General features: G+C 46.2%; 1 protein-coding gene and 1 non-coding gene across 4 annotated transcripts in view; one reads left to right on the top strand and one right to left on the bottom strand.

Moving 5' to 3' along the window:
* The window catches only part of LAMP2 (lysosomal associated membrane protein 2), a 58457-nt gene extending 37865 nt beyond the window's left edge, over positions 1 to 20592 (bottom strand). For 2 of the 3 annotated variants that reach the window (XM_016191403.2, XM_007530364.3), the window contains exons 1-2: positions 20444 to 20590; positions 18672 to 19140 (exon numbers count right to left, since the gene is read on the bottom strand). In XM_016191403.2, the coding sequence (XP_016046889.1) occupies positions 18672 to 18735 (64 nt within the window). In that variant the 5' untranslated portion in view covers positions 18736 to 19140; positions 20444 to 20590. Of the gene's footprint in view, positions 1 to 18671; positions 19141 to 20443 lie in introns of all 3 variants that reach the window. The other variant, XM_060182993.1, reaches the window with a different exon arrangement.
* Positions 20593 to 22332: 1740 nt separating this feature from the next.
* LOC132535998 (U6 spliceosomal RNA) lies at positions 22333 to 22439 on the top strand. The gene has a single exon (XR_009547699.1). It is a non-coding gene; the product is annotated as a U6 spliceosomal RNA (small nuclear RNA).
* Positions 22440 to 23698: the final 1259 nt, after the last annotated feature.

The raw sequence follows: 23698 nt of genomic DNA, 5'->3' as shown, positions 1-23698 counted from the left end.
TCCACTGGTCTCTGTGTGGTGCTCACGGGATGCTGGGGAATCGGACCCAGAACGTTTTGCATGAAAGCCATGCACTCCACAAGCTGAGCCATCTCCAGAGCCTCTACCCTCTGTCTCTTACTAATTATTTCCAGTCCAGCTATGTCTTGCTCCTTTTGCCTTGAGCAATGATAGCTTGCCTGGCATCTGTTCTTTTATCATTTTATTGGGCAGCTAAGGGTTTACAGTGCAGGTGTTGACACATGGGTATACTTCCTCATCTCCCTGTGATACCTGATGACTTTTTAAGTGACATAAGGGACAGCCCAGAAGGGAGTGTTAAATCCCTGCAACACTTAAACCATCTGGTGGAGCTCTCTCTGCAAAGAAAAAAAAAAAGACATACCTGGTGTTCTATGGTCTTATTTCCTAACCCCTATCATGGACCACACAAATGTCTTGGTGGACTGTTTTATCTGGGTGTGGCAGTATGGCATGGCCCTTCCTATAGGATTAGACCATAGGATTAGAGAATGGCAAAGACCATTAGATCCACAAGCAACAGGTTGATCTAGATAGGTTCCCTCACTTTCACCTTAGAACCCAACTGATTTGGAAGGTTACCGAATCCTCTGACAAGTACTTGAAGCCACATCCTAGGTTCTCAACCTTGCTGCTGATACTACTGCTTTTCTTATTTATTTAGACAAGAGACAGAGAAAAGTGAAAGGAGTTAGGGAGAGCTAACATAGGAGACTATGCAAAAAGACATTCCAGCCTGAGGCTCCTAGTCTCAGGTCCAAACACACACACTCCCAACACTGTAAGCCAGAGCTGAGCAGTGCACTGGTATCTATCTGCCTCTCTGTAACGTTAAAATAAAATAAAATAAAATAAAATAAAATAAAATAAAATGTCCTTTATTGAAAAAGAATTCCTTCAAAAGAGAAGAAGGGAGGAACGGAGGCTAGGGGAGGGAAGGGGAAGGGGAAGGGAAAGGGAAAGGGAAAAGAAAGTCACAAGGACTTTCAATAGGACACAAGAGCATGGCCTATTCCACTGAAGAGAGAACACAAGGGCCTCCAAAGACTAAGTACCAGCCAACCCAGGGGCAGTGTAAGCAATGGGAATTTCCCTCACGCTTTCACAAACACCTGAGGTGTGAGCTGTTTCCTGTGAAGATGACTGCGTGGCCTTTAATGACACCTGAGCAAGCCAGCATCACCTACAAGCAGGGACATGCTCTGGGCTCCTGGGAATTGGGTCCTGAGAGGAATGAATGCCTCAGCAACGGCTTTCAAGTTATGCACAAAGGTCTCTCTGGGCCCAAGCAGTCTTAGGAAGCCCGGATGTGAAGCTAAAGCTGTGGTTACTGACAGTGCTGGGGGGGGGGGGAGCAGTGGCAGTGGACCTGGTTGCATGCATGTTACCAAGCACAAGGACCTGGGTTCAAGGGGAAAGCTTTAGGAGTAGGTGAAGCAATGGTGCAGGTATCTCTCCTTATTCCCACTCCCCCTCTCAAATTTTTCTCTGTCCTGTGGGAGGGTGAGAAGAGGGGGAAGAGCTGGGGAAACCTACATGTTTCCTTCCCATTCTTCTCCAAGTACCACACAAAATGGAACTGCCACCACTAATCCAAGACTAGGCCACTTACAATGCAGCTCGAACCAGGATCCTTCACGCCAGTCCTTACACTTCGCACCATGTGCACTTAACCCGTTGCGCTACCACCCAGCCCCCCTCTAAAATCCATTCTTTTACTTCTTCCACGTGGTCCTGCTCTTGGCATGTCTAGTTCCAAAGGAAAGGCAGGATCCTGTTTAGTCACTCTAGGTCCTAAGTTGGCAGGGGATGCAGAGATAGCTCAGTGGTAGAACAAAGGACTTGCAGGAGGGAGGACTCAGGTTCTATCCCTGGCACCACCAACAGTCAGCTGAGGTGTGCTCTGCATCCTTCCCCCATACACACACACACACACACACACACACACACACACGGAGAATTAACTTCTGCTTCCTTCTCTTTTAAGTCTCCTTCAAATTCCCTTTAAAAAAACTTTTAAAAGTTATTCATTGGGTTGTTGGGAAAAGTCATGATACACGTTTGCATAGAAAAAAAGCACAGAAAAAAACCATGTTATGACTTTCTTGACAATCTAATATTTCTGAGAAGCAGAAAAGCCGCTGTGGGACATGCAGTACCAGGGCTGGAACCAGAACCTCATGCGTGACACTCCATCCAGCACTGTGCCAACTTCCAGACCGTCAAATTCTCTTAACTTCAACAATAGGGGTAAGCAGGTTTGAGAACATGTATTATGTGTGTGAGGGGCCCCTCCCTGGCACTCCATCAAATGGTGGGGCTCTGGCCTCTCTCACAATAAAATAACTAAATATGTTCTCGACTAGGGAGACAGCACAATGGTTCTAGAAGACTTTCATGCTTGAGGCTCTGATATCTACCTCCCCACATCCCTCTCTCCAGAGAGAAACTGAGAGGTGAGGGGAAGATAAAGAGGGAGACACCTGCAGACCTACTTCACCACTTATGAGGTGACACCCCCCACCCCGCAGATGGGTCTCCCTCTCTCTCATCTTTCTACACCTCTCTCATTAAAACAGATAAATAGGGGCCGGGGGTGCCTGATTAAGCAAAGACATTATAATGTGCAAGAACAGGGGTCAAGTCTCAAGTCTCTAGTCCCCACCGGCAGAGGGGAAGCTTTACAGAGCTGCTGTCTCCCTCCCTCTCTCCCTCTCCCTTTCTCTCCCCCCCCATCTGCCCCTTGCCTCCCAATTTCTGTCTCAGTCCAAAAAAAAAAAAATTAGGGGGGATAGCATGATGATTATGTAAAGAGACTCAGGCCTGAGGCTCCAAAGTCCCAAGGTCAATCCCTCACATCACCAGAAGCCAGAGCTGAGCAGTGCTCTGGTAAAAAAAAAAAAAAACCTTAATTCATTAAAAATAAGTGTTCTGAAAAAAAAAAAAAAACTATATTTGTCTTTTATCTTTATCTCTAACCCACTGCCTTGTTTCTAAATCACTATAGCAGGGGCCAGGCAATGGTAGACCTGGTTAAATAAACATAGTACTAAACACAAGGACCCAGACAAGGATCAGGGTTCGAGCCCCCGGCTCCCTACCTGCAGGGGGGGGGGGGAAACACTTCACAAGCAGTGAAGCAGGTCTGCAGATATTTTATCTTTCTCATCCTATCTCCTCCTCTTTTCCTCCTCTTTTTCTCGCTGTCCCATACAATAAAATGAGGAGGGGAAAAAAAAAAAAAGGCCACCAGGAGCAGTGGATTCCTATTGCTGGCACTGAGGCCCAGTGATGACCCTGGAGGCAAAATATGTATGGATATACTTTTAAATAAAATAAAAATAAAAATAAATTATAGCCACCTCCTACCTGCCCCCCCCTAAAGACCTTCAGAGTTAATGGGCCTTAAACACTGAATCCTCCCAGGACACTTCCTTGTTCCTGACTCCAGGAAGTGCCTGGCTCCAGATCCTCTGATGAAATTGGAATCCCTCTGTCTGTCTGTCTGTCACAGGATCCTTAATCTTGTCCCACCCATCCTACTCCTTCCACTTCTGTCTAACCATTTTCCCAGCACACGCCCTTTAGTCTGGTCAAACTGGTCGGGCAGGACCCAAATGCCAGCCCTGCACACAACCAGTATCCTCCACAGCCTCCATTCTTCCTACCCTTTGAAGAAGACACTTTCTTCTGACCTAAATGGCTAGTGAGGAAAGCTTTCTCTTGTACTTTTTTCTTTTGCCCCGCCCCCCATGTACTTTTTTTTTTTTTGGTTGTCCTAAATCTGAAATAGCCCCTACCCTCTCAAGGTTCTTTCAGCAAGCATTATCAATTATTATTATTGTGAGTTTTGTTTGTTTTAACTGGAACTGCTCAGCTCTGTTGGTGCCGAAGATTGAATTTGGGGCTTTGGAGTCTCAGGTTCAATCCCCCATACCACCATAAGCCAGAGCTGAGGTGCTCAGGTAAAATAAATAAATAGGGAGTCGGGAGGTAGCACAGTGGGTTAAGCGCAGGTGGCGTTAAACACATGTACCAACTAAGGATCCCGGTTCGAGCCCCCGGCTCCCCATCTGCAGAGGAGTCACTTCACAGGTGGTGAAGCAGGTCTGCAGGTGTCTGTCTTTCTCTCCCTCTTTCTGTCTTCCCCTCCTCTCTCCATTTCTCTCTGTCCTATCCAACAATGACATCATCAATAACAACAATAATGAAAAACAAGAGCAACAGAAAAGAAAATAAATATATATTAAAAAAAAGAAATGTGGTCCAAGAGGTGGCACAGTAGAGTTCTTTCTCTCTTCCTATCTTTCGCATGAATAAATAAATTCAAAAAAAAAAAAAAGAAGGAAAAGAAATGTGGTCCAGGAGGTGGTGCAGTGATAGGGCTTTGGACTCTCAAACATGAGGTCCCCAGTTCAATCCCTGGCAGCACATGTGCCAGAGTGATGTCTGGTTCTTTCTCTCTCCTCCTGTCTTTCTCAGAAATAAATAAAATCTTAAAAAGAAAAAGAAGAAAGAAAAAAGAAAGAAATGAAATGAAATGGCCACCTGAACTGGTGGAGCTGTGCAGGCACCAAGCTCCAGCGGTAACCCTGGTGGCAAAACAAATAACAAAACTGAAAATGTCAAGATATTTGCTTTCCCAGCCCACCCCACCCCCATCCCTAGCTCCTTGCAGCAAGGATGGGCATTTTCCCCTCAACAGGCACCTCCTCCAGGCTCTGACTAGGGCGCCAGAGGAAGGAAGCCAAGGCTGGAATTCTCCCAACTCCAGTAGAAATAGGGCCATACAGCAGGGTCTAGCTCCCCCAGTGGCAAGGCCAGCAGAGCTAGTGGCAGGATAAGAGGCGCCCAGCTGCAGCTTAATACTAGCTGGGGACAGAGCAGTCTGCTGGCATGATCTGGGGTAATGACCAAGGCCTTGGGGGTACAGAGCCAGAAACTCCAATAACTCCAAGTTACCCAGCAGACTTTATTTGGGGTGGGTGCAAGGGATGAAAACCAGGGGCACTAAGCTGCACCCCAGACCCTCCAATACAGTCTGTAAAGTACAATGTTATATATGTACAACATATACACAGAAAAGTACCCAGTGCACCTAACATTAAGTATGTGCCTCCAGGACTTCCCCAACTGAATTTATTCATGGTTGGTTTGAGCACACATTATATACTGCTCAAGGACTCGGGTTCAAGCCCCCACTCCCTACCTGTGGGGGGGGGGAGCTTCACTAATGGTGGAGCAGGTCTGCAGGTATTTCTCTTTCTCTGTCTCCCCTTCTCCTCAATTTCTTTTTTTTTTTTTTCCTCCAGGGTTATCACTGGGGATCGGGAGCCTGTACTATGAATCCACTGCTCGTGGAGGCCATTTTCTTCCCCACTTTTTGTTGCCCTTATTATTGTCACTATTGTTATTGGACAGGACAGAGAGAAATAGAGAGAGGAGGGGAAGGAAGACAGAGAAGGGTAGAGAAAGATAGACACCTGCAGACCTGCTTCACCGCTTGTAAAGTGACCCCCTGAAGGTGAGGAGCCAGGGCCTCGAACCAGGATCCTATACCAGTCCTTGCGCTTCACAGCATGTGCACTTAACAGGCTGCACTACCATCCCATTTCTGTCCTAACAAATAAAATAAATTTAACTTAGAAAAATGTACCCATGTCAGCAGACAGAGCACTGTAAATTCCCCATATTCCAATTTCCAGTAATTCAACAGTACCGATTGGTGGTGTCTGTTTCCCACCCACTAATATGCCCTTTCTTTTTACCAGAGCACTGCTCAACTCCGGCTTATGGTAGTCTAGGGGATTGAACCTGGGATCTCAGAGCCTCAGGCATTGGTCTATTTGTATAACCATTATGCTGTCTCCCCCATCCACTAAGTCCTCTTCTGAATCAGACTCCTTCCATTCTTTCATGCCTGCGGTTCACACCTCAGCGGCTCTCTTGACTCTCCCTGTATGTACAACTTTGTTACAGTGTGACAGCCATGCTGCTTTGGCTACTTTGTTTCTTTCTTTCCGTTTGTTCCCCCTTTGGTTCTGTTACAAAAACATGCAAGTGTGTCTGTAGGATCTGGACCCAGGAGTGAAACGATGAGGGTCGAAAGATATGCAGGGCTAGAGAAGGAGCCACCAGAAAGAAGCCAGAGCTTAACAGTGGTGCTCTGGTTTATGGTGGTGCAGTGGACTGAACCTGGGACTTTGAAACCTCAAGGCATGAATCTCTTTGCATAGCCATTATGCTATCTACCCTCACCCTAAAAAATATATATATATATGTTAATTTTTATTATCTGTGTAAGGGGGTGGTATGGGAGGTGGTACAGTGGCTAAAGCACTGGACTCTCAAGCATGAGGTCCCAAATTCAATCCTGCTGGCAGCACATGTACCAGAGTGATGTCTGGTTGTCTCCACCCCCCCATCTTTCTCATTAATAAATAAAATCTTTTAAAAATATTTTTATTTATTTTATTTTAACAATGAGCAAGAGCAGATAGTAGATACAGAAGAAAAGATACTGAGAAAGACCAGAACATTGCTCAGTTTTGGCTTATGGTAGTACTGGGAATTGAACCTGAGACCTCAAGAGCTTCAGGCTTGAATGGCTTTTACATAATCGCTATGCTGTCTTCCCAACCCAATAAATAAAATAAAATAAAAAGAGGTGGGGCTGGGCGGTAGCATAGCAGGTTAAGCGCGCGTGGGCGTGGCACAAAGCTCAAGGATCCTGGTTCGAGCCGCCAGCTCCTAGCCTACAGGGGAGTCACATAGCAAGCAGGTCTGCAGGTGTCTATCTTTCTCTCCTCCTCTCTGTCTTCCCTTCCTCTATTTCTCTCTGTCCTACCCAAAAAAAAAAATCAAGTTAAAAAAATAGAGGTAAGGGAGAGGTAGCGAAAGAGACACCTGCTATTGCCTCAGTACTCATAAAGCTTTCCCCTGCAGGTGGGAACTAGGGACTCAAACCCAGGTCCTTGAGCATTGTAACATGTGTGCTCAACCAGGTGCGCCACCACCTGGCCCCATGAACATGTATCTTTTATCTTGGGTGAGGGAAGATAGCCTAATGGTTATGCAAAGAAACTCACGCTGGAGGCTCCAAAGTCCCAGGTTCAATTCCCCCATACCACCATAAACCAGAGCTGAGCAGTAAAACAAACAAAAAAATTGCTGTCTTATTAAGATATGCATAGCCCTGTTGCATTTTTTTTCATTTTTTAAAAATGAATGCCTGATTTATCTCTTAGAAGCATTTTATTAAATGCTTAAGATGTTGCTTCCAAATCATTTCTAAAAGATATTTGCTCATTTATGTATATCTGATTTATAAGAAAGGGTCACAGCACAACACAGCTCTGGCATAAGGTGATATTACAGAGGGAGGGAGGGAACAGACACAGGTGTACTGTGTTTTAACCAGAGCACTGCTCAGCCATGGTTTAATGGTGGAGCTGGCGAATGAACCTGGGACCTCAATTTTCAGCCATGAAAATCTCTTTGCATAATCATTATCTAGGGCAGGGGTAGATAGCATAATGGTTATACAAAGAGACTCTCATGCCTGAGGCTCTGAATTCCCAGGTTCAATCTCTTGAACTACCATAAACCAAAGCTGAGCAGTGCTCTGTTTAAAAAAAAAAAAAACATAATCATTATGCTATTTATCTTCCTGGCCCTGGTCAACAAATTTTTTTGATTTTTTATATTTATTTATTGGATAGAGATAGTCAAAAATCGAGAAGGCAGGGGGAGATAGGAAAAGACAGAGACACCTGCAGCACTGCTTCACCACCCCCCTGCAGGTGGGGACCAGGGGCTCGAACCGGGTCCTTGTGCACTGTAACATGTGCGCTCAACCAGGTGTGCCACCACCTGGTCCCATCAACACTTTTAATGAACATCTTTCCTGCTTAAAAAAAATCTGATTTCCTTTCTGTTGCTTACAGCTAAGAACCTGAGTTAGTTCGCTGCCATTGTCTGTTCTCCACAGAAACTTCTTGTCTATCAAAACTGAGGGGGCTCATAGTTCATAGCCTCACAGTTCAGCTTATTTAATCCTGTCCTGAATTATTCAGTGGTTTTATGTCTATAAATCTCATCTCCTTAATTGTCATCAGCTCCCAAAGAACAGTTCTCGACTGTCACTTGGCAACAAATTGATGTGCCATGAGAAATTCTGGTAGACAGCAAGTCATTTGTTGAGTAATACAGAAAAAGAACAGACCAGGCTGTGAATGAATGATATATATGTGGGCAGGCCCAAGATTCCGTTGTGATGATGCTACTCATTTGAATTCCAATATGCTCCCCTAAAATGGTTATCTTATCTGTGCCACCGCTCCTGGATGTGTCTTTTATATGAATATCATCTATCATAGATTTCACAGAAGGAATGACCAAGTCTATTACTCCCCTATTTCCTCTCACTCCCAGAAGGGCTGAATACATACTAGCTTCTCAATAAACAGACTGATTATATCCATTTCTGGGAATAGCTTAATCTCCTTACTGGAAGGACAATGCATTAAATCATGACTGTAAATTCTTTGAGACACTCTCTCCCTCATTCATCCCTTCCATCCATCCATCTATCCATCCACCCATCCATCCTAAGTCAGTTTTCTCCTCAATAAATTCTGACATAGGGTTCAAGCTAGGAATAGTGATTTTCCCACAAGCTAAGTTTCTGGTTGAAACAATGATACTCTGGTGTATATAACATTTCCAGCAAGTCACTTCTATCCTTATAGCTATGTTAGATTTTAGAATGGGCAAATCATTTCTACTGAAAAGTTTTTATGGCATTTAAAAAGACATGGCTGGGGGCCGGGCGGTAGCGCAGCAGGTTGAGCGCACGTGGCACAAAGTGCGAGCCACCTGCAGGGGAGTCATTTTACAGGTGGTGAAGAAGGTCTGCAGGTGTCTATCTTTCTCTCCCCATCTTTCCCTCCCCTCTCGATTTCTCTCTGTCCTATCCAACAACAGCGCCAACAATAATAGTAACAACAACACTAATAAACAAGGGCAACAAAACGGGAAAAAATGGCCTCCAGGAACGGTGGATTCGTGGGGCCCCAGCGATAACCCTGGAGGCAAAAAAAAAAAAAAAAAGACATTGCTGAATCTATTCTAATGTGTTACAATTAAAGAGATGAGCTTATTCTACAAAGGAAAGTAAAAGATGAGTTCCAAAATGCGCGTTATAGAGAATTCAATCCCCTCAGGCAGGGGAGACAAGCATAATGGTTATACAAACGGACTACCCTGCCTGAGATTCTGAATTCACTGGAAAAAAAGAGAGAGAAAATGCAGGGTGTCTGTCTCCTCTATGCCCTCCTCAATTTCTTTTTAAATATTTTATTTATTTGATAGAGACAGAGAGAAATTGAGAGAGGAGGGAGATATATAATAATGGGGGGGAGACACAACTGCAGCCCTGCTTCACCACATGTGAAGTTTTCTCCCTGCAGGTAGGAATCAGGGGCTTGAACCTGGGTCCTTGTGCACTGTAATGTGTGAGTGCTTAACCTGGTGTACCACCACCTGGCCCCCTCCCCCTCAATTTATCTATGCCTCTAGCCGATAATAAATAAATAATTTTTAATAGGTGTTTAAAAAGTAAAAAAAAAAAAAGTGGAAGTAGTAAACACACTGAACTAAAAAAAAAAAAAAAAAAAAAGCAAACAAACTTGGACCAGCAAATTGAAGATTCCCATCTACAAACTTCCTTTCTAGTCAACATAGCAATTAAAAGGACCTTCCTGATTCCTGAGTTGATATTTTACCTGTATACTTTCATCGTAGTCATTTACGAGCTCCTGTCCTCAAGCTCACCAATTCAGAAAGCAGGTGAGCAAAGGGTCTCAAGGAAAGTAGAAGTAGTAGTAGTAGTAATAATAATAATAATAATAATAATAATAATGAGGGCCAGGCAATGACATGCCTGGTTGAGCACATGTATTGCCCAACAGGTTCTAGACCCTCCCCCACCCCATCTGTGAGGGGGGCAAAGGGGGACAGCTTCAGGAGTAGTGAAGCAGTACTACAGGTATCTCTTTTTTTAAGATTTTATTTATGTATTAACGAGAATGACAGGAGGAGAGAGAAAGATCTAGACATCACTCTGGTACATGTGCTATTGGGAATTGAACTCAGGACCGCTTGCTTGAGAGTCTAGTGCTTTATCTACTGCGCCAACTCCTGGACCATGGCGTCTTTCTTTCTGTCTCCCCCTTCACTCTCAATTTCTGTCCTATCAAATAAAATGAAAAAAAGTTTAATCAGGGCAGGAGTGTGTAGCATTAACGGTTATGCAAAAAGACTGTCATACTTGAGGCTCCAAAGTCCCACATTCAATCTCCACCCCCCCACCAGCATAAGCCAGAGCTGAGCAGTTAAAAAAAAAAAAAGTTTGATAAAACACACTAGGACCCAGGCAATACATGTAGGCATTGCATGCTCCCATTCTTTCCTATCCAGAGCAAAGATTTCTCCATACTTTGGTTTGGTTACATCAGATGAACTGCTGCTCACATACACTTACCTCCCCCCCACACACACACCCTTCACCAGAGCACTGCTCAGTTCTGGCTTATGGTGGTGCTGGCGATTGAACCTAGGACCTTTGGTGCCTCAGGCATGCTTTCGCAAAACCATTATGCTATCTCCAGCCCTCGTGTACAGTTTTTTAAAAATATTTTTATCATTTTTATTTATTTATTGAATAGACGGCCAGAAACCGAGAGGGACGAGGGTGACAGAGAGACACCCGCAGCCCTGCTTCACCACTCGCAAAGCTTTCCCCCTGCAGGTAGGGACCAAGGGCTTGAACCTGGCTCCTTGTGCTCAACCAGGTGCGCCACCACCTGGCCCCCCACGTACACTTTCTAGGACCTCCCCTCCTGCGTACACTTTCTAAGATAGGTAAAATCATAGCCCGCAGGTGGTAAAATTATTGATTTCTGGTAAAGCTCTTAAAAGTAGGGGGAGGGGGGAAACAATAACGTGATGTTCTTCTCAATTATAGAATATTATCTGAGGATCAGAGCATAGGTCGGGAGATAAAGAGCCAGCACTGTGCAGAGCTAATGTTAAGTGCTTATTGAAAATTAGGGGTGGGCAGGGCTCCAGAAATCTTTAACACCATACAGGATACTTACTAACCAGCACTTAGATAATTTGGAGCCTGAGCAGATCACTTTTCTTTTTTAGATGGATAGAGGAGGAGGGGAGGGGGCAGGTCGGGGAGAGACACTACTGCACTGAAGCTTCCTTCAACATCATGGGAGCCAGGTTCCAATTTAAGCCATGCACAGGGGTAAGCAGTGCACTATCCAAGTGAGCTTTTTCACCGGCCTGATCCAAGATCAGTTTATAAGAAATGAAGGATGAAGGCTATGGGCTGCGGAGACAGCATAATGGTTCTGCAAGACTTTCATGCCTGACACCAAGGTCCCAGGTTCAAACCCCAGCAGCAATGTAAGACAGAGCTGAGCAGTGCTCTGGTCTTTCACTGTGTCTTTCTCTCTGTATTTCTCTCATTAAGCTAAAATTCAAAATAATAAAAAATATCTTAGGGCTGGGTGGCAGCCCACCTGGTTGAGCACACGTTACAGTGCACAAGGACCTGGGTTCAAGCCCCCAGCCCCCACCTGCAGGGGAAAGCTTCACAAGTGGTGAAGCAGGGCTGCAGGTATCTCTCTGCCTTTCTCCCTATCACCCACTCTTCCCTCTCGATTTCTGGCTGTCTCTATCCAAAATAAAGATAATTAAAAAGTATATATGTATATATATATATATTTTTTTTAAATGAAGACTGAGGGGTGGGGTGACGTCATACCTGATTGAGCACACATGCTACAATGCTCAAGGACTCAGGCTCAAGCCCCCAGCCCCCCACCTGCAGGGAGAACATTTCATAAGTGGTGGGACAGTGTTGCAGGTCTTTCTCTTTCCCAGTCCCTCTCAATCTCTAAATAACTAAATAAAAGAAATAGCATAATGATTATGCAAAGAGACTCTCATGCCTGAGGCTATAAAATTCCCGGATTCAATCCCCAGCACCAACATAAGCCAAAGCTGAGCAGAGCTCTGGTAAAAAAAAAAAATATATATATATATATATATAAATACTTTTGTCACTCCAGGAAGAAAAATCATCTTCCCACTCCCAAAGACCTAAGCCAGCTACCATGCTGTGGAAAATTCCTTGATTACAACCTCCACCCAGATGCATGGGTGCCAAAGCTGGGCTCACAGGGAGTATTTGGAGATTTATCACCCTATCAAATGTCACAATCAGAAAACCCGGGGGCTAGTGATAAGCCTGTCCTTTCAAGTGTCCTGATGATAGCCAAAATCATCTTAGCAGAACCAGTGAAATCAAAGTTACCAGTTTAACAAAATATGATGGTAGAGCTGAAAAAAAAAAAGGGGGGGGTTGGGGGGAAGGGAGACAGCACAATGGCTGTGCAAAAGACTTTGATGCCTGAAGCTCTGAGGTACCAGGTTCAAACTCCAATACAGCCAGAAGATTTTGTTTTTAAGCAAAAAATATTTTTAAAAAACCCTGTGTTTACTTTCTCTTATAGATTACGTCCAAAAGGATAGAGACTAGTTTATTTTTACCAAATTTTTTTATCTTTATTTACTTATTGGACAACCAGAAATCGAGAGGGAAGGGGAGAGAGACACCTGCAGCACTGCTTTACCACTCACAAACCTTTCCCCCTGTAGATAGGAACTGGGGGCTGGAACCCAGGTCCTTGCTCATTTTAACATGTGCACTTAACCAGATGCACCACCACCAGGCCCCCAGACTAACTATCAAAACTTTCTTTTTTACCACCATAAACCATAAAGCTGAACAGTACTCTGGAAAAAAAAAAGTCTCATTGCTGTGGTGAAAAAGTAAGCCAGGAATGGTGAAGTCCTGGAAATGGCCAAAAAAAAAGTAATGATAATCAGGTAGATGGCTCAAAACCAGAGAGAGCACTTGGTATCTGTGAGGCCCTGGGTTCGACTCCCAGCATAGCACATATGACCAAGGAATGCTCTGGTGTCTCTTTCAGAAAAAAAAATTAAAGATTTACTGTTTTTTAATTTATTTATTGGTGACAGAGAGACACCTAGAAGGAAAGGAAAAACAGAGGGAGACAGACACCACACCACGATAAACCAGAACTGAGCAGTGGTCTGGTAATAAAAAAAAAAAAAAGACTACAGAATTCTGAAATCTATGATGTCACAAAGGGAACAGTTATTAGGCAAAGATATCAGAGAAGGTTTTTCGTCTAATACTCTTTCCATAATGCTTCTATCTAGCTTTTCTAGAGAAAATAAAGTTCTCTTTTTTCGAGAAAGTTCTCGAGTCAGCTAGAACTCATTCAAATAAGTAGCACCCCTGCAAACGCACAACACATAGACCTGTGGACTTCTCTTTTTATTTTTTTATGTTTATTTATTTTCCCTTTTGTTGTCCTTGTTTTATTGGTGTTGTAGTTATTGTTATTACTGACTTTGTCATTGTTGGATATGACAGAGAAATGGAGAGAAGAGGGGAAGACAGAGGGGGAGAGAAAGATATACACCTTCAGACCTGCTTCACCACCTGTGAAGCGACTCCCACAAGCGAACACCCTGCAGGTGGGGGAGCCAGGGGCTCGAACCTGGATCCTTAAGCCGGCCCTTGCGCTTTGTGACGTGCACTTAACCCACTGCACTACCGCCCGACTCCCGGAAGTCTCTATACTCACTCTACAGCAAAACCAGGGCCCGGGAGGTAGCACAGTGAAGAAGCTAGTTCAATACCCAGCACCCCATGTGCCATTGGGATGCACTGGTACACTCTTCCTCTCTAGTCTGTGCTAAAGAATGAATCAATAAGTAACCCGGGCTGACACTTGGATGTTGCGCTGCTTTGCCATGCGTACTACCCAGGTTAGAGCCCAGTCCCCACCACACTGATGGAAGCTGTGGTGTTGCAGGTGGTCTCTTTCCCCATCTGCCTCTCTGGATTCTCTGTATCTATCTAAAATAATAACAAATTGGGGGTCAGGAAGTAATGCACCAGGTTAAGTGCACATAGTACCAAATCTAAGGACCCACGCACAGATCCCAGTTTGAGCCCCCAGCTCCCCACCTGTGGGGGGGGGGAGTCGTATCACAGGCGGTAAAGCAGGTCTGCAGGTGTCTCTTAACCTCTCCCTCTCTATCTTCCCTTCCTCTCTCAATTTCTCTGTCCTACTGAATAAATAATAATTTATTAGAAACAGAAGAGCAGGGGCAGAGTTATAAAGCTATGAAGAGAACTTGGCACAGCTAATGTGGAAACACTAATACAACTACAAATCCAAGGGATGTGTTGCCACTGGTGCAACCAACAGGTGGGTAGGTACAGCTCAGAATCCACAGCGGGTACACATCAACTTCTTCTTGACTTCTGTTTACATATAGAAAAGTAACGTTGGGTGGCAGGGGGCTGGGTGATGGTACACCTAGTTGAGCACACATATTACTATGCACAAATTCAAGCCCCCAGCCCCCATCTGCTGGGGGGGGGAAGCTTCATTAGTAGTGAAGTAGGGCTACAGGTCTTTCCCTCTCCCCCACACCTCCTTTCAATTTTCCTGTCCTATCAAAGAAAAAACCTTTTTTAAAAAAAGGAAAAGTAGGGTGGTCCAGGAGGTGGCACAGTGGATAAAGCATTGGACTCTCAAGCATGGGGTCCTGAGTTCAATCCCCGGCAGCACATGTACCAGAGTGATGTCTGGTTCTTTCTCTCCTCCTTTCTCACTAATAAATAAAATCTTAAAAAAAAAAAGTGGTCCGGGAGGTGGCGCAGTGGCTAAGGAACTAGACTCTCAAGCATGAGGTCCTGAGTTCGATCCCCGGCAGCTCATGTACCAGAGTGATGGCTGCTTCTTTCTCTTCTCCTATCTTTCTCATGAATAAATAAATAAATTCTTTAAAAAAAATAAAAAGGTAAAGTAGGGAGTCGGGTGGTAGTGCTGCAGATTAAGCGCACATGGTGCAAAGCACAAAGACCGGAGGAAGGATCCCAGTTTGAGGCCCCGGCTCCCCACCTGCAGAGGAGTCTCTTCACAAGTGCTAATTCAGCTGGAAAAGAGAAACAGTTTCTAGTTTTTCATCTGGAAAAAAAAAAGGCAACTTGGGTGGTCCGGGAGGTGGATAAAGCATCAGACTCTCAAGCATGAGGTCCTGAGTTCAATCCCCGGCAGCACATGTACCAGAGCGATGTCTGGTTCTTCCTCTCTCTTCCTATCTTTCTAATAAATAAATAAAATCTTTAAAAAGAAAAAAGTCAACCTGGATGTAGGTGCATTATTAACTTGCACCCTGTCCAACTCCTCTTCTGGACTTGGAATTAGAGAGAATCAACTCTGGAAGTCTTCCAGAGGATCAGCCACGGAGTAAGTGGCCACATAGCAGGCAAGACGAAAGGTTCTTCCCTGTGCCTCTCCTGCCTGTTTATTGAGGGCACTGACTAAGCACTGCTTCTGTGAAAGCTCAACAAGAGCTTTCACTTTAAAAAAAATAAATAAAATAAAGGCAATAAAGCTAACCAGCCAGGCGGTGGCGCACCTGATTGACACACAGGCAAGGACCCAGTTTCCAGTAGCCAGTCCCCACCTGTGTGTGGGGGGGGGGGGGAGAGAGAGCTTCACAGATGGTGAAGCAGTGTTGTGGGTCTCTCTTTCTGTCTCTCCTTCTCTCTCTCTCTCCCCTCCACATTTCTGTGTCTCTATATATTATTTTAAAGAATGTAAATAAGTCTAAAGACAGGAGAGCCAACAAGTAGGACAAGTACTATTTTTTCTCTCCGCTTTCCCTAAACAATGGAGTGTTGTTTAGAGTCAGCTGGCAGTGAAGTACTGATTAAGCAATGCCTGGGGCATATGTTCCCTAACAGCTGATAAGGTGCCCTTCTGGTCAGCAGTGCTCTCTCAGGGCTGCTGTCACCAGTGGGTGCTGCTTTGCTTCACTTCAGGGGAAGCTTCAAACTGTGTGGACAAAGCCCAACTGGCCCCTGCCCCTTTTTAGAAGGGGGGACAGCCACAGGAGTTCAGGGAGCCTCCAGCAGTTGGGGACCCAGGCCTAAGCTCCTCTTATCCACAGGGGACCCCAGAGAGGTGAGGTGTCAGTAAACTAGATCCGTCTATGTATTTTGCTTTGCTAGAAATTCAGACTAAGATAGTAGGACACAGTGGCACCGTCAGAATGCTGATGTCACCATCACATACTGTGTTGCCTCTGGAAAACACCAAGGTTTTCTGTGTGAGAGGGGAGCACACATGTGAGTGAGAAAGAAAAATCACCTCGTAGTGCCTGAATCTGTCCAACTTCCCGAAAAGAAAAAAGATCCTTGAGAAGCACTTCTAGGGGCAGAGTGGTGGCACATAGGTTACAATGTGCTAAGACCTGGGTTTGAGCTCCAGGTCCCTACCTGCAGGGAGAAAGCTTCCCGAGTGGTGTAGAAATGCTCTAAGTGTCTCTGTCTGTCTCCCTCTCTACCACCCCTTCCCTCTCAATTTCTGGCTGTCTTTATTCAACAAATAAATATAATTTAAACAAAAAAAGAAGCACTTCTATGATTTTTTGTTATTAGTATTAATGAGAAAGGAGGAAACAGAGACCTGGGGAGACAGCATAAAGGTTCTGCAAAAAGGCGTTCATGCGTGAGGCACCAAAGGCCCCAAGTTCAATTCCCAGCACCACCAGAAGCCAGAGCTGAGCAGTGCTCTGGTTAAAACTAAAAACAAAAAACAAGGAGGGGGAGAGAGAGAAAGAGAGAACCATTGCATCACTTGGGTATATGTGAAGCCAGGAATCGAACTCAGGAACTTCACTTTATCCACTGTGCCACTTCCCAGAGAATCCGTTTCTAGAAGAGATCAAGTCCCCTTCCTAATGCTATGGCTCTCAAGGCTGTGTGCAAGACCATCTCAACTTTTGGGTGTGTAGCACAGCGGGTTAAGCGCACTTGGCGCAAAGCACAAGGACTGGCATAAGGATCCAAGTTAGAGCCCCTGGCTCCCCACTAGCAGGGGAGTCACTTCACAAGTGGTGAAGCAGGTCTGCAGGTGTCTGTCTTTCCCCATCTTCCCCTCCTCTCTCCATGTCTCTCCTATCCAACAACGATGACAACAAAACAAGTGCAACAAAAGGGAATAAGTAAATAAAATTTTTTTAAAAATTTGGGTGAACTGCCATTTTTGAGAGGAGTAAGTTCTTTGTTGCAGGGAGGCTGTCCCCAGCAGGATGGAATGTTTAGAAACTCCAAAACCCTTAAGCCCTTCAAAAACAAAGTGTCTCCAGACTGAACGTCTCCAGGTTGAGAACCCACCACGGGGGGGGGGGGGGGTGAGTTTCTTCTAGTGAAATGTAAATTACAAAACGCTGACCTCTTCCTACTTCCTTCATGTACCCTCCCCATTATATGCATTTTCTCATTTTCTCTCCACTCCCACTTTGGGTGGGTGGGTGTGTGTGTGTGTGTGTGTGTGTGTGTGTGTGTAAGTCCAGAAATCCCAATAACCAGTGGGGGGAGCCACAGATAGGAATCAGGTTAGGAAGACATTCTGTGAACAAAGTTCACCTTGCAGGCATTCAAGTCTAAAGGGCCCTAAAGGGCCCGACTGCTGATGGGGTGGAGTGGGGATACAGCCAACCTTCACCCCAGCTATTCCTCCTCAGAAAAGGGGCCAGTTGTATGGAGGACACCAGCACCCCAAAAGTAAGACCTCGCAAGCGGAGAGGAGCCACTCCCAACTGAAACAGCTGAGGGTTTTTTCTTTCTTGTTTTTTTTTTTTTTGAGGGGGGAGGAGGGCGCAGGATCTGCTTGAGAATAAGTAACCCCAGTGGTAGAAAAGTGTCACCCTCAACACCTCCCAAGCAGATCTTCTGCACTCCCCACAAGCGTTCCCACGCACCCGTTTCTTCTCCAGAGGTTGGGGGGTGCAAGCTTTCCGATCCGGAAATGGCCATGGCCAACCCCCCACCCCCACCCCACCCCCGCTGAAAACTGCAACAGCCCAACTCCAACGCAGCATCTTTCTTCGGCTTCCTCCCCCTCCCCCCTCCTCCTCCAGAGTCACAAATTCCCCCCATCCTCCCCCAAAACGTCCCCGGCAAACCCCCCCGCCGCCTGTCATACCGTCCCCAACCTGCCTGCCCCACGCACTCTCCGTCCACGCTTCTCTGCCTCGAGCGGCGTCGCTCCCCCCCCCCCCATTTCCTCTCTCGCCCCATGACTGGCCACCATCTTCAGGACGCTCTCCCTGAGAAACCCGGGCGCCACCGAGCGTCTCCCCCAGACGCCCAAGGCAGCGCCCTACCCCGCTCACTCCTCCGCGCCTTCCCAAGTTTCTCTCCGCACCCCACTCCCCCGGCGGCTGCCCCGCTGACTCTCCCTGGGGGCCTCCTCCTTCTCCTCTTCCCCCGCCACCCTCGCTCGCTCGGGCCTTCTCTAGGTCACGGCCAGGGCCGGGCGCCGCCGCCCTGTGCCAGCCGCGGGGCCGCTCCCCCCTTCCCCCTCCTCCGCCGGACCAGTCGTGCAGGTTGTGCCCTTTGAACTGGGCACCCCGGGGGCCCGGGCTGGAAGCCGAGGCAAGAGGGCCGGACAACTCACCCAAGATGAGGCAGAGGGAGAACAGCACCGAGCCCGGAACCCAGGAGAGGCGGAAGCACACCATGATTCCGCGGGAGGGCGACGGCGGCAGCAGGCGGGTGACGGCGTCGGCTTCTAGGACAGCAAGAGCGGGGGGGGGGGCACAGGGGCCGCCGATCCAAGGACAGAGGACCGCTGACCACCGACCACGACGTTGCAAAAGCCAGAACCCGCGGTTCCAGCCCGGGTCATAAGACTGGAGGCGGGGCTCGCTCCCTTGCCAGCAGCCAATCCCCGCAGTCGAGCGTTGCCAAGGGGGCGGGGCTGTCAGGAAGGGGGCGAGGGTAGGGGCGACCACACCCTGGCCTTTTGGTTCACAGCTCTTTGCGCTTAAGAGAGGCTGCGCGGGCGGTCTTCTCTACGGTTTAAAGAGAAACCTCTGGAACTTTTGGCTCCGTGGAGATCGCAGAGATTACTTCAATTCCGGCTCCTTGAAGAAGAAAAGAATGATTTAACTAGAGTGAAAAACAGTTACTGGACACCCCAATGCAGTACAGAAACACATAGAAACAAAACAGAATCATTTTCTCAGAGCACGCAATTCTTTGCGACTCAGTAAGTGGCCTAGGGAGCTTGAGGGGGTTGGAGTATGGAGTCACTGACCGCCAGAGTTGGCCTGGCCTAGAGGTTCACTTAGTTGCAACACCCTGTTTTTCAGATAGAGAAACAGAACTCAGAGGAATAGGATTCTTTGAACTCCATAAAGAAAGCAAACTATAAGTGGAACAACCGTACTGTGAACCATTAACCCCTCGATGAAAAAGAGAAAGAAGGAAAGAATACACCGAACAAAACAAAGATCACCATACACACATTACTCAGAGTTCACATCTCTATGTGCCTATACGTGTGTCTCTATCCCTGCATACCTGCCTAGTAAGCATGCTACTTAGTATACTAGGTAGAGAAATGGACAGAATCTAAAGCATTCGGGGGAGGGGCTAGCGGCGGCATACTAGCTTAAAAGCACACCTTTGCAGTATGCAAGGACCCTCCTGGTCCCCACCTGAAGGGGGAAAGCTTCACTATTGGTGAAGCAAGGCTGTGGGTGTCTCTCCCTGTCTCCCCCATTCCCTCTCAACTTCTGTCTCTATCCAATCAATAAGTAAATAATTAATACATACATCTTTAAAGAAATAAAGCATTTGGGGATGAGGGGTTCTCATATATGAGGTCCTCCGTTCTAAGCCCAGACACCTCCTTGCCAAATAAATAAATGAACTTGTAGTATTTACAAGATAAAAACGCTCGAAAACTATCCAACTCTCAAGTTGGGATAAAGTACTGATCTGCAATTGCTCATTTCCAGAAGAATCATCCAGGAAGTAAAAAGAAAAAATATATGGATTTCTAAATGTTCATTTCCCAGAGACTGGACCACAGAAAGTTAAGTAGAGGGAGTCAGGTGGTAGCGCAGCGCGCTAAGCGCACATGGCAGGAAGCACAAGAAGCACAAGGACCAGCTTAAGGATGTGTTCGAGCCTCCCCTCTGTCTTCCCCTCCTCTCTCCTGTTCCCTCTGTCCTATCCTACAACAACATCAATAGCAACAATAATAATAACTACAACAACAATGAAAAACAAGTTCAACAAAAGGGAAAATATAGCTATAAGAAAGTTAAGTAGATCCCCAGCAGTCTTAGGAATCTATTTAAACCGCCTGGGGAGACGGGGGAGGGGGGGCGTTTCTTGGGCAGGGAGTGAGCAGGAGGAAGTTCACTGGACAGGGATGACCTTAGAACCAAGTGCGATCTGAGGGCCGGTTCCAAGACAGTCCATTGTTGGGGTCCGGTGGACTGAGCCTCTGGGGCTTGGTCAGATATGCATTCTGGTGTGAGATCTGCTCCAGCTCAGTCTGCAGCTAAGCTACGGACCTGTCCCAGAGCCAATAATGGCCACATTATGATCCAGAAGCGCACTGGCGTCACAGTGTCAGGGCAGAGTGGCTTAGGGGCGGGACGGGGCGGGGCGTGGTGGGGTGAGGAGGGAGGGTGTTCATATTGTGCTCCAGAAATTGGTCCTGCCTGTGTAAACAAGACTTATAGAAGTAGTTAACGATATCATTCCTTTACTGCGTACTAGGTTCTTTTTATTATTACTATTATTATTCCCCTTTAACTTTAGAGTAAGTTGTCTTTCACTTGGCACTGACATAAAAATATTCCTAAGAAACCTGAAGCAGTAGGTTCAGAGTTTTTGTTGTCCTTGTTGTTGAATATATCCTACTGGGGGAGGGAGAGGCAACCCAGGCAATTCAGATTCCTGTGATCCCATGGACCACACTTTGAGAGCCAGAAAAATGGAGCTTGGGAGTCATCTAGGCCCAGGATCTCAATCCGGGGTCAATGGATGAATCTGGGGGAAGCTTGTGGCAAATCCCCCCCTCCAATCACATATGCCATCTATATTATATATATATCAAATGTTCTGATTTCCTTGCTGTGGGATCTCTAAGGAGATTCCAGCTCTTAACTCCAGAATACTGAAAAAGTAAATGCTGGGGTGGGGGGGTAGGGGTGCGGGGGCGGGGGGAACAGCATCATAGTTCTGCAAGAGACTTTCCCACCTGAGGCTCTGAGATCTCAGGACCAAACCCCAGCACCACCATAAGCCAGAGCTGAGCAGTACTCTGGTCTGGATGATCTCTTTATCTTTCTCTCTGTATCTGTCTCATTAAAAATACAGGGGCAAGTGGTCCAGGACATAGCGCAGCGATAAAGCTTTGGACTCTCAAGCATGAGGTCCTGAGTTCGATCCCAGGCAGCACATGTGCCAGAATGATGTCTGGTTCTTTCTCTCTCCTCCTATCTTCCTCATCAGTAAATAAATTAAATCTTTAAAAAAAATACAGGGGCTGGGCAGGGTGGGGCATAGACGCACCCGGTTAAAGGCACCTAGTACAAATATGGGTTTGAGCTCCCCACCTGCAGGGGGGAAAACTTCACAAGCAGCAAAGCAGGTCTGCAGGTGTCTATCTTCTCTACCCCCTCTCTATCTTCCCCTCCTCTATCAATTTCTCTCTGTCCTATCCACTAAAATGGAAAAAATGGCCACCAGGAGCAGTAGATTCATAGTGCTGGCAGCGAGCCCCAGTGATAGCTATGGAGGCAAATTAATTAATTAATTAATTAAAAATAAAGGTGCCTGGTGGTGGAACACCCAGTTGAGTGCACATGTCCAAGGACCTGGAATCAAGTCCTCACACCCCATCTGAAAAGGGAACACTTCAGGAGCAGTGAAACAGGTCTGCAAAGATCTCTTTCCTCTCTATCTCCCCTCTTCCCTCTCAATTTCTCTCTGTCCTGTCAAAACAGAAAAAAGGGGGGGGGATGACCACTGGGAGCAGTGGATTTGTAGTGATAGCACCAAGCCCCAGAGATAAACCTGGTGTCAATAAAATTAATTAATTAATTAACACACACAGCCCAAGATCACAACAACCTGAAACAGAAGCTTGTGGAGCAGTATTGTGGGTGTTTCTCTTCTCTGTCTCTCACCCTTTATTTATTTTTTTAAAGGCCACAATGAGTGCAGGAATGAAACCCTGGCAATATTTCTAGTGGCAAAAAAATACTAAATCGTTAAATAAATAAATAAGAAATCAATATTTAAAAGCAAAAGTAGTGCTCGCTGCCACAGCACATATACTAAAATTGGAACGATACAGAGAAGTTTAGCATGGCCCCTGTGCAAGGATGCCACGCAAATTCGTGAAGCATTCCTTTTTTTTTTTTTAAAGGAGCCGGGCGGTAGTACAGCGGGTTAAGCACACATGGCGCAAAGCGCAAGGACCTCTATTTTGCTGTTGTTGCTGTTATTGTTATTATTGTTGTTGTTGTTGGACAGGACAGAGAGAAATCGAGAGAGAAGAGGAAGACAGAGAGGCAGAGAGAAAGACAGACACCTGCAGACCTGCTTTACTGCCTGTGCAGGACCCCCCTGCAGGTGGAGAGCCATGGGATTGAACTGGTATCCTTGAGCAGGTCCTTATGTTTTGTACTGGCCCCGATTATATTGATTGATTGATTGATTGATTGATTGACTGATTGGATAGAAACAGCCAGACACTGGCAACACTGCTTCACCACTTGCAAAGCTTTCCCCCTGCAGGTGGAGACTGGGGGTTCAAACCAGGGTCCTTGTGCATTGTAACACGTGTGCTCAACCACGTGCGCCACCACCCAGCCCCCTTCTCATTTTTTTTCCAAGATTTTTTTTCATTACCAGAGCACTGCTCAGCTCTGGCTTATAGTGGCACAGGGGACTGAACCTGGGACCATAACCGTTATGCTATGTACCTCCCTCTTTTTTTATTCTTTTTTTTAATATTTATTTTATTTATTTATTCCCTTTGTTGCCCTTGCTGTTTTATTGTTGTAGTTATTATTGTTGTTGTCATTGTTGGATAGGACAGAGAGAAATGGAGAGAAGAGGGGAAGACAGAGAGGAGGAGAGAAAGACACCTGCAGACCTGCTTCACCGCCTGTGAAGCAACTCCCCTGCAGGTGGGGAGCCGGGGCTCCAACCGGGATCCTTATGCCGGTCCTTGTGCTTTGCGCCACCTGCGCTTAACCCGCTGGGCTACAGCCCGACTCCCTTTCTTTTTTTTATTCTAAGTTTTATTAGATAGGATAGACAGAAATTGAGAGAGGATGGGGAGATAGAGAAAGAGAGACAGAAAGACACCTGTAGACCTGCTTCATGGATCTTGAAGCAGACCCCTTGCAGGTGGGGAGCAAGGGCTCAAAGCCAAGTCTTTGCACTTGGTAACATGTGTGTTTAACTGGGTATGCCACCGCCCAGCCCTCTCTCCCCCTTCACAAGCTTTTCCCATAACAAAATTATACATTGAGACCTTTACTTTACTATTATTTTTTCTTTTTAAATATTTATTTATTTATTTATTTTACCAGTGCACTGTTCAACTCTGGCTTATGGTAGTGTGGGGGATTGAACCTGGGACTTTGGAGACTCAAGGATGAGAGTCTG

This window comes from Erinaceus europaeus, chromosome X (assembly GCF_950295315.1).
Source record: "Erinaceus europaeus chromosome X, mEriEur2.1, whole genome shotgun sequence".
Taxonomy (NCBI): domain Eukaryota; kingdom Metazoa; phylum Chordata; class Mammalia; order Eulipotyphla; family Erinaceidae; genus Erinaceus; species Erinaceus europaeus.
The sequence above is the reverse complement of the archived record's forward strand: the minus strand, read 5'-3'. Positions and strand labels throughout refer to the sequence as shown.